The sequence below is a fragment of the Crocuta crocuta genome, unplaced genomic scaffold (assembly GCF_008692635.1).
Source record: "Crocuta crocuta isolate KB4526 unplaced genomic scaffold, BGI_CrCroc_1.0 scaffold339, whole genome shotgun sequence".
In the NCBI taxonomy this organism is placed as follows: domain Eukaryota; kingdom Metazoa; phylum Chordata; class Mammalia; order Carnivora; family Hyaenidae; genus Crocuta; species Crocuta crocuta.
Genome location: NW_027530357.1, coordinates 2,777,948 through 2,788,831, shown reverse-complemented (window position 1 = coordinate 2,788,831; position 10,884 = coordinate 2,777,948). Strand labels below are relative to the sequence as shown.

Here is a 10,884-nt window from a genome sequence, read left to right as displayed (position 1 = left end):
TCCCACCACCCCCCTCCTGCCAACCACCCCCCACCCACAAAACAAAAAAGCCTGCAACCTTTATGTTGTTGCACAGCTAGAAGTCTGACTGTATATATGAAAGATCATACTTTCTAAAGGTAGGAAATGAATTCCAAATAATTGTAAACACTGCACAGATCAAATGAATCCTGCAGACCACCAGCCTGACATCTTTGTTTCTCATTTGCAGATGGGAAACAGACTCGCCTAGGTTTTACAATCATAAACAAATAGGTATAAATGTGTTCCAGTAAAAACTCCCTATTCATAAAAGCAAACAGCAGGCCATTGTTTGCTGGCCCCTAAACTAGACGAGCATGGGGAGGGAGGGTCAAGGAGTGCAGGATACTGAGCTCCACCACTGATTATCCATGGGCTCTTGAATAAGTGGCTTAACCTCTCCAATCCTGGGTTTCCTTTTCTGCAAAATAGGAATAAGGGTACCTCATAAAGGTTGGCATGAGGATTAAATAAAACAATGTAAAAAAAAAAAAAGGCCCCCAACCCCAGACTGCCCATCCAGTCCCAAGGCAAACTGTTGACATAGTTGGGACATTGTCCCTCAGAGTGAATGTTGCTGGTGACAGATGTGGGTGGTGGTTTATAAGATTTGACACCGTGAGGGGCGCCTGGGTGCCTCAGTCAGTTAAACGCCCAACTCTTGATTTTGACTCAGGTCATGATCCCAGCAGGTTGTGGGATCAAGCCCCATGTTGGGCTCCACACTGAGGGTTGAGCCTGCATGGGAGTCTCTCTCCCTCTCCCCTCCTCCTCCTCATGCTGTCTCTCAAAAAAAATTTTTTTTGACACAGTGGAAGGTGTGTCTCTTGGATCTCTTTCCAAGAAAGAACTTGCCATTCAGCCCTAAGGAGTGCAGGTAGCTGAGAACCTTGAGTTGTTGGCACTTTTAGGACCTAACTCAGAGACCAGGATCAACCCAGCATCCTCATCCAAAGAATGCCGGCTATTTCTGCCCTAACTACCCGTTGTGGGATCTTTGTCTAGATCCCCATCATGGTCTGAGGCTATCTCTGTCCAGTCCTGCTCTCTCCCTCTTTTCTCTCTCACAGCTTATCCCAATAAGCCACCTGTACTCCTGTCTCAGTGTCTGCTTCTCAGAGGCCCCAACAGACATGGATGTTGACGTTCTCCAAGATTCTAGGTCATTTATTTTGTAGAACGACCCTCACTTTTTATTTTTCTGATCATTCCCTCCTGACCACATTCAGACTGGGCATTTGGGACAGAACGACGGTGTAGGTGGGGCTCCTGGGTGGCTCAGTTGGTTGAGCTTCTGACTCTTGATTTCAACTCCAGTCATGATCTCATGGTTCGTAGGTTCAAACCCTGAATCAGACTCTGTGCTGACAGAGATTCTGTATCTCTCCTTCTCTCTCAGCTCCTCCCCTGTTCATTCTCTCCCTCCCTCTCCCTCTCTCAAAAGGAAATAAATAAACTCTAAAAAAGAAGAAGAAATACGATGCAAGTGATAACTGTGTCCTCCCCAGTGCATTGCTTCAGGGCACATGACATCAATCTGTCCCATCACTGGTGATGCTGAGTGTGCTCATGCTGGTTCAGGTGGTATCTTTATGCAGGCACCTTGTCCCCTTTGTAATTAACAGTTAGCCTATAGGGCTGAACCTTGAGACAGTGATGTATTCATTTCATCATTCAGCAAATGATGGATTGAACTCAAGGTCAGACATTGTGTCAGGAGCTGGAGACCAGAAGCTTCCTTCCCAGGAACCATTGTTATCCCTCACTTCCCCCAGAGATTCCTGTTGCTTATTCTGTTATTAGGTTCCCAGTAGAAGACTCCCTCATTTCCCCTGGTTGACCATCCCCTTTTCCCTACCCCACTTCTCCCCAGGGCCCAAATATTTCCCAGGTCTCCCACTTCGTTTCTCCTGGGTCCATAGGGAGATGAGAAAAGCAAGAGTGGTTAAATCAAAATACTCTAAAGGATGCACCCTGCCTTCCAGGCATAAATTCTTTAAAGAATTCAATAGCACACTTCCTATTTCAGCTTGAAGTGTCTACATGTGGATGAGGTCACTAGTTTTGGGTTATCCCTACATAGGTAGGTACCTGTCTTATATCTTTAAGACAAATAAAATAAAATAAAACAGAAACAAAACCAAAAAAAAAAAAACTAAAAAAATAATAAAACCTCATTCTCTCCAAAGGAAAGTGCCAATCACCATCATAAAACCATGCAAAGGTTAAATATCAGTCTACAAACTATGATCTCTGGGTTCATGCATATACCCTTGCCATGGATCCTACTCATTCTCTGCCTATTTTGTTCTTTACAGCTTCTCCATAATGAGTCTGAAATTTGCTAATCATCTTCCTTGCTCCTCTGTGCACTCAGCTTTTCAAATGGTCTCCCTTCCCCCTCAGCACTTGACAGAGCATCCCAGCTGTTCCCCTGATGTCTGTATCAGCCCAAGTACATTTAGCAGGAATTCATTTCCATCTTAATCTGATTCTAGGAAGTAGATCATATTTTAAGAAATAACAAAGATGGGTTTGGAACATTCTTTGATAAAAAGACAAAGAACAACAGATATTTAAAAGATTGGCTTTCTAACAAATCATCCTGATGTTTCATCATATAAAAAATTTTGTGACAAAATCCAGTGGGCAAGCTTTGGAGGTAGTATCTTTAAATTAATAGCTAGCCACTGCTATCCCTTATTTAGCCCCCACTCTGCAAAATGGAAATCAAAATGAAGTCATGGTTAAGAATACATGCTCCAGGGTACCTGGGTGGCTCAGTTCGTTGAGTGATGGACTTCAGCTCAGGTCACAATCTTGTGGTCTGTGAGTTCGAGCCTTGTGTCAGGCTCTGTGTTGACAGCTCAGAGTCTGGAACCTGCTTCAGATTCTGGGTCTCTCTCTCTCTCTCTGTCTCTGCCCCTCCCCTGCCCATGTGCTGTCTCTCATTCTCTCAAGAATAAATAAACATTAGGGGCGCCTGGGTGGCTTAGTCGGTTAAGCGTCCGACTTTTGCTTAGGTCATGATCTCGCGGTTCGGGGGTTCGAGCCCCGCATCGGGCTCTGTGCTGACTGCCAGCTCGGAGCCTGGAGCCTGTTTCAGTCTGTGACTCCCTCTCTCTCTGACCCTCCCCTGTTCACGCTGTCTCTCTCTCTCCTAGAAATAAATAAAAAACATTAAAAAAAAAAGAATAAATAAACATTAAAAAAATAAAGAATACATGCTCTGATGTCACTTGAAGTTGAGTTCAGATCCAGAATTTGCCACTTGATAGCATGTTGCATTCACTTTTCAAAACCTCAGCTTGTTCTTCTATAAAATGGGGATAATAATATGGCAAGGTCTAAATGGAATCATGTATTTCAAATAAAAACACACTTAGAATAATGTATGGCACATAGATGAACAATAACGTTGTTGGTAGACAGTATTAACTCCATTTCACACATGGGCAAACAGGCTTGGGGAGGATATGCAATTGCTTAAGTTCCTCAACTCTTAAGTGACAGAGCCAGGACTCAAACCTGGGTCTTTCAGATGAAAAAGCTCTTTCCTTCCATTCCTGCCACCTCCCACTTCTCACCTGTCAGGTTAAACCAAATTGCCTCCAAATGTTACTCTGAATCTGAATATTCATAGTACATGAATATTAAATGTGAATGTACCTGCCCCAAATCCATCCCCAGCTAAGGCTCCAATGAGCTATGTTCTTGCTCTGCCTCCCACATTCATCAGCTTTTAACCTGACACATTACAGGATGTCATGTGGTGTTTCTCACAGACACTGTCAAAGACTCATTTACAGATCAATCAGGAAAAGGACACAAGCTGTAGGCAAATGTGGACGTGGCAGACGTTTGACTTTGTTTTCCAGGAAACAAAGAATAAAGGCATCCCCTACACTCTACAAGTCAATGGAATAAACTGAAGGCTCTTAAGGCCGATGGCACTCCCAAGGGAAGCAAAGATAGAAAATTATAGTCAAGTGTCCCAGGATGGTTTTTACGAATCTTGGCTGGAAGTAGTCACAGAAAGCAAGGCAAAGGACATCCAAAGGAATGGTGAGGGGGTTATATTTGACTTTTATTTTCTCCTTACTTTTTTTAATCTTTTCTAGATTTTCCACAATGTTCATTACTTTGTTTTTAGAATCAGAATACAATCTTAAACAAAGTAATGTGTTACCAAGGTAGGAGATACATTAATCAGTGTCAGCAGGGAGGAAAAGTTTAGCATCAGTTTGTTTATCCAGGATAAGGACTTAAGTGCGTGGAGCAGAGGACATATAAATTCTGGTGCAAGAGGAAGTGGTCTATGAAGATCTAAAATGTATGATACAACTGATCCTTCAACAACACAGAATTAGGAGCACTGACAGCACCCCTACGCATACAAACACAGTCAAAAATAGGTGTATAACTTTTCACTTCTCCCAAAACTTAACTATTACTAGCCTTCTGTTGACCACAAGCCTTACTGATTACATAAACAATCAATTAACACACATTTTGTGTGTTATATGTGTTGTATACTGTATTCTTATAATAAAGTAAGCTAAGGAAAAGAAAGTGTTACTAAGAAAATCATACAGAAGAGGAAATACATTTATAGTACTCTTCTGTAAGAAGTCCGAGTAAAAGTGGATGCATGCATTTCAAACCCATGCTCTTCAAGGGTCAGCTATATATCCTAGGGAAAGAAACTGGGAGAAGTAGGTGGGTTCTGGATACTCTAGAAACCTGTGTTGTGATCATGATTTTGAGAGAGAGAAAGAATGATCCCAATTCTGCAAAGAATAATCCCAATTCTGGATATGCATGTAAGCCAAAGAAAATTCTAAGAACCTCAAACTTAAGATCCAAAGATAAGAAATATCCAAAGTTGCCATTTGCAAAGGGGTCTGTATAAATCAGGAGAACCAGATTTATAGTCCAAAAATAACTAGTGAGCACCCAGAGCATAAACTATAACCACAGCCATTTGATGTTGGCCCTCATTTCCATTTTTATTTCCTGCTCCCTACAGCGGGCTGATCCTTGCGAACTACATTTCCCAGGTGCCCCTTCCAGCTGACTTCCAAGTGGGTTCAGCCAATAGGAGGCCTGAAGAGGAAATTGGAGGGTTAGAGGAAGGGAGAAGCCAGAGTATTTCTCTCCTTCCCCCACTCAGCTTCTGGTGGCAGCTCCCAAATGAAACTACATGTCCTCCATGAGCCCACCTTTTGCCAGGTGGATTGGGCTGGATTGGGCTTTTGAAGGCTACCTCTCTCCTTAGCCCCTCCATCCCCAACTGTGGGGAATCTCTAGCTTGTCATGCCATCCCTTATTTTGCTTTTCAACTCTTCCAACACCTTTGTAACTGTTTCCCTATATTAAATTCCCTGTATTGAACTACCTGGCATGAGCTCTGTTTCCTGCCTAGACCCTGCCTGATACAGTGTGCTAAAATAATCTCCTAATTTACATCATTCCAGACTCTTAGATTATTCAATTTAAAGCAGCCCTGAAAACTTACACTTAACTTATATTGATACAATCAGTCAGAATTGCTTTACAAATATGAAAATGCTATTATTTTATTGGACAATTAATATAGGTAAATTATTTTTAAAGATGGGAAAAAGATGACCCAAATTAAAAATTAATGTTTACCTATAATTCAAACACCCTGCAATAATATCCCTATTAACAATCTGTTAGATTTACTTTAAACCTATTATGTTATTGCATATATACCTTGCCATATATCATTATTTTATTTAATTTTTTAAATGTTTATTTATTTTTGAGAGAGAGACAGCATGCGAGCAGGGGAGGGGCAGAGAGAGAGGAGACACAGAATCCAAAGCAGGCTCCAGGCTCTGAGCTGTCAGCACAGAGCCCAATGCGGGTCTTGAACTCACGAGCCTTCTAGTTATGAGATCATGACCTGAGCCAAAGTCAGCCGCTTAACCCACTGAGCCACCCAGGTGCCCCTATATATATCATTACTTTAAAACATAATTTGTATTACTGTACATATATTTTAGGAACATCTATAGATGTTTATGAATATGAATCTTAAAACTCTCTAAATCTAAGCTCTTTACATTTTTGTAACATGTGGTTTTACTTGAAATTATATTCCTTTCCATAGCAACAAATATACATCGATAGCAACATTAAATAGCACCAAATTAAAATTCATTGTATGCTATCATCTGGATGGACTGTGATTTATCCCCTCAATGCTCATTATTAGACATTTAGATGTTTTTTTTTCACTATTATTAATACTGCTGTGATAGACATCCCCATGGACAAATCTTTTTATCCTTGCTGAAAAATTTCCTGGGCAAAAGTAGAATTACCGGGCATGAACATATGTGGTTTTTTATTTTTTTTAATATTTATTTATTTTGTGTGTGTGAGAGAGAGAGAGAGAGAGAAAGAAAGTGCAAACAGTAAGGGGCAGAAAAAGAGGGAGACACAGAATCTGAAGCAGGCTTCAAGCTCCAAGCTGTCAGCACAGAGCCTGACGTGGGGCTCGAATTCACCAACTGTGAGATCATGACCTGAGCCAAAGTCAGAGGCTTACCCAACTGAGCCACTCAGGCACCACAAGCATATGTGTTTTTAAGGCTACATATACACATGGCTAAACTACCCTCCAGAAAGCTGTGAAGATAGTGATTCTTGGATGCTGTGTATACTTTTAATTGTGCTAATATCAAATAGTGTTGGTAAATGTCCTGACAACAGAACTCCCTCATTCAATGCCGTTATTATTGCTGGCTTATTATAATTGTAATTAAACAATGGTCACATTGAAGATGGCTTCCTAAGAATTCACTGAAATGGTGACATAACTGCAGGTATTTGGGGGCTGGATCTTGTCCTGCTAAAGTTTTGTGTCAAGTGGGGGGACAACGTGGCTTCACTGCTATAAATTGGTCAGCACCAGCCCTAGCCAATGCAAATTCTCTTTTACAGGCAACTGTCAGTAGGCAACATTTGGAGGGGGTTCAGGGAAGGGGAATGTGTGAAATTTGGACAGTATCATATTTGTTTCCTGAGTGAGTAAAACATGAGACATTTAAGAGAATGATGTGTATACAATTGTGACTTCAAGCAGGGTTTCAACCTTGGATTTTCAAATTATCTGGCAGGGAAATTTGAGTGTGTTTGGTTTTTCTTTGTTCATAAATATTTTTAATTCACAATATCTTTTAAAAAAGTTACTTTGGTCCTGCAGGTAAGAGTTAATGAAGGTTCAGAAAAAGAGAGGGATTAGGAAGACAGGTAACCTTGACTTCAAACTTTGATCTCAACATGGCCAATCTCATTGGTTTCACTGCAAAACACACCAGAATGCATGTCTGATGTTGACCACACAAGAGTGGAAGGGAAGAGAAAAGAAGAGTAAGTCTAGTTAAAATAATTCTTAGTCTATTGACTGCCTTGGCACGTTGAAGGCAAGACATCTTTTTGGATAGAAATCTTATGGTTGCAGGTAACAGAAAATCCAATTCAAGTTGGTTTAAATTATGAAGGAAATGTTCATGAAAAGTCTAGTGAAGCCTGATCAGTTCAACAAGGCATCATGGAACAAGTTTTTCTTTGACTCTCCTCTCCGCCTTCCCTCATATCTTCTTCACCTGGAGGTGGCGCTCCTCGTGAGCACAAAATGGCTGCCAGCAACTCCCACAGATCATCTGCTTCTCCAGTTATGGTCAATGAGGGAAGAGGACTTTTCTGCCTGTGGTTCTTTAGAAGATCTAGGAATCATGCTTTGTAGAACCCCCTGGCAAATGTATGCTTGCATCTCATTTGCCCCAACTACATCACATGACCATTCCTGAACCAGTCACTGTGATGGGGAATGGGCTGTACTGTTTGGCTTCAGCCACTCAGGACCACCCCTGCTGCAAGTGTCCCATGGCGGGGGGGGAAACAAATGGTCTAGTGAGGGAGCTAGTATCATAAGGGAGGGTGCTGGGATACTGGGGTGTGAGAAAAGCAAATGTCCAGGACATTGAAGTTTTTAAAAGTAGTTCTGGAGATCCTTACGTGCCTCTTTGGGGGTCTGTCTCCTCTCCCACTTCACCCATCCCTCAAGATGAAAACTGACAAGGTTGCTATTAATTTTCAGCCCAGGGGTTGAAACACCCTGGCGTATTAAGATATATGACCTATATAATTCATTACTAACAATAACTACAGAGATAAAGTTTACATGAGGTCACCATTTCATATCTAGTTGAGTTTCATTCAAGGCTAACCCAGATGCTTTTTTGTATCTTATACACTTTACTTAGTGGGTGAGAAGGAGCTGCAGTGACAAGTGGTCTGGGGGAATTACGAGACACTCTCCATTCTTCTTCTTCTTCTTGGCTCGTGCTCATGAACTGTGAGATCATGACCTGAGCCGAAGTCAGATTCTTAACCGACGGAGCCACCTAAGCACCCTAGACACTCTCTATCCTTTAAAAAAAAAAATTTTTTTTACATTTATTTTTGAGAGACAGAGTGAGACAAAGCATGAGCAGGGGAGGGTCAGAGAGAGAGGGAGACACAGAATCTGAAGCAGGTTCCAGGCTCTGAGCTGGCTGTCAGCACAGAGCCCGACGCGGGACTCGAATCCATGAACCGTGAGATCATGACCTGAGCCGAAGTCGGATGCTTAACCGACTGAGCCACCCAGGTGCCTCCTGACACTCTCTATTCTTAATCTGAGCGCCTGGCACAGGACATGTGCTGGGTGACGCAGGAGAAAATGGGTTGGGAATCAGGAAGGCCAGTGACAGTCCCTTCTCCTGCCTTCAGACTCCACTCTCCACCCCCCACCACACTGCCATACTCCTCACCTTCCACAGTCCACTTAAAAGGCCCAAATCAGCAAGCATCACAGTACAATTTCATTTTCAGTGAAATTGGGTGACGAGAGCTGCTGAGGAAACACCGTGCCTCACCCCACGCGTCCGCACTGTGATTTCTGTTGGTGAATACCCCCTGCCTGCCCTCACTCTGTCTTTGGAAAAACATTCTCAATGCAGCGTTACCAACCAGTCTTTGCCAAACTTCACTTGGCTGTGTATCTTTTTAAAATCTTGGGTACCTGGGTGGTTCAGTCGGACACAGTTCAGGTCACGATCTCACGGTTTGTGAGTTCCAGCCCCACGTCGGGCTCTGTGCTGACTGCCACCTCAGAGCCTGGAGCCTGCTTCAGATTCTGTGTCTCCCTCTCTCTCTGACCCTCCCCTGCTCATGTTGTCTCTCCTCTCTCTCTCAAAAATAAACATTAAAAAAAATTAAATAAATTATTTTCTTTTGGTATATCATATAACTGAGTAATATCTATTGCAGAGTAATCGGGATTTCACATAAGCTAAGGAAAAGTAAAATAAAATTCACCATAATCCCACTCCCCAAGACAATTGCTGCATTGGGAGGGTGTGGCTTTCCATATCTTCCGATACGTGTCCATCCACATAGACCATTTTCCAAGAAAGCAAAAGCAGAATTGTGTGATACATAATTGTAACATGACTTCCCAAAGAACTCAGACATTTCTGTATGTCAATAAATACATGTTCCATCTTTATACACTCATCGCACTTAATTGCTCTATACTATTCCATTGTTTAGATGCACCATAATTATTTGACCTGTCTTCTATTGTGAAGATGAGCAGGTAGTTTCCGAGAGTTTCCTCTTAACAAGCAGCATCCCAGCGAACAATTTTGTTGATGGATTTCTGTGCCTATGAACGGATATTCCCATAGGACACCCAACAGCAGGACTGTTAACACCCTGAGGCGAGCACACCTCGGCGGCATTTAGTATGCGCCGACGCATTGCCCTTCAGAAAAGTCACCACAACGTATTCTTCCATCAGCTTCATTGAAAGTGCCTGTTTCCCCATAATTTCACATTCTTTGGTTTAAAAAAAAATTAGTACTGCAGGAATTCATTTCCAGGCAGGGTAATCCAGATAATGATCTCGTTATTGTTTCACGAAACCGGGGCTGAGAAAAGTGACTTTTATATTAGAATGCAGTTAATTTAACTCTCTTCTTTACATTGACCTGGTATCCACATCCACCCCTGAGTAATGAATTTAAGTCTTGTGAAGTTTCCCTTATGGCTAGACAAGGCAAATGATTACAGGAAAGGCAAAGAAAAACCCATGAACCTGGTTAATTCGCTCATAAAATCTGGCTACAGGGGCGGTGAGGGGAGAAAAGTACCATTGACAAGATTCACGTCTCCAAATCAGCTGCCGATGCCACCAACAATGATGATTAACATTTCATTCTTTGCTTTACTTTGAGTATAATGTTACTATTAAGAGCCTCCATTTATCAAATGCTTGCTAGGAGTCAGGAATAGGACAATGAATTGTCCCAACAAGGTAAGAATTATTCCTCCTCTCTGCTGAGAAACAGGCCCAGAGAGGCTGAGTAATTTGTCTGAGATCAAACAGCCAGTCACCGGAAAGAAGGAGGGTCAGAGCTCAGGTTTGCCAATCTCCAAAGCCCTTGTTGCTTCCACTGTGTACACGGCCCCTCTTTGGTGTCGAGGAGGTCACTGTGCTGTCTAGGACCCTTGAACCTGGTCAGAGATCTTAGATGAATGCATGAGCCTCCTGCAGCCTGGCTCCATTCTTTAACAGTTATACTAACACGTTTTTCTTTCGCTTCTTGGCCTCCCGTCAGGTCCCAGACAAGCCGATGAAGAGCATCAAGTACATGGACAAGGAAATAATAAACCTCAAAAAAGACCTTGCACGAAGCCGGTGAGTGAGCCCACAAGGATTAACCCATGGACGACCTGACAGAGATGAACAGGCTGGGGGGGGGGGGGGGGGATTGCTGGGCT

General features: G+C 42.4%; 1 protein-coding gene across 3 annotated transcripts in view; it reads left to right on the top strand.

The window, feature by feature from the left end:
• Positions 1-10,884, top strand: part of CCDC60 (coiled-coil domain containing 60) — a 165,280-nt gene that overhangs the window by 66,079 nt on the left and 88,317 nt on the right. For all 3 annotated transcript variants that reach the window (XM_077765932.1, XM_077765933.1, XM_077765931.1), the window contains exon 2: positions 10,722-10,801. In XM_077765932.1, coding sequence (XP_077622058.1) covers positions 10,722-10,801 — 80 coding nt within the window. The remainder of the gene's footprint in view (positions 1-10,721; positions 10,802-10,884) is intronic.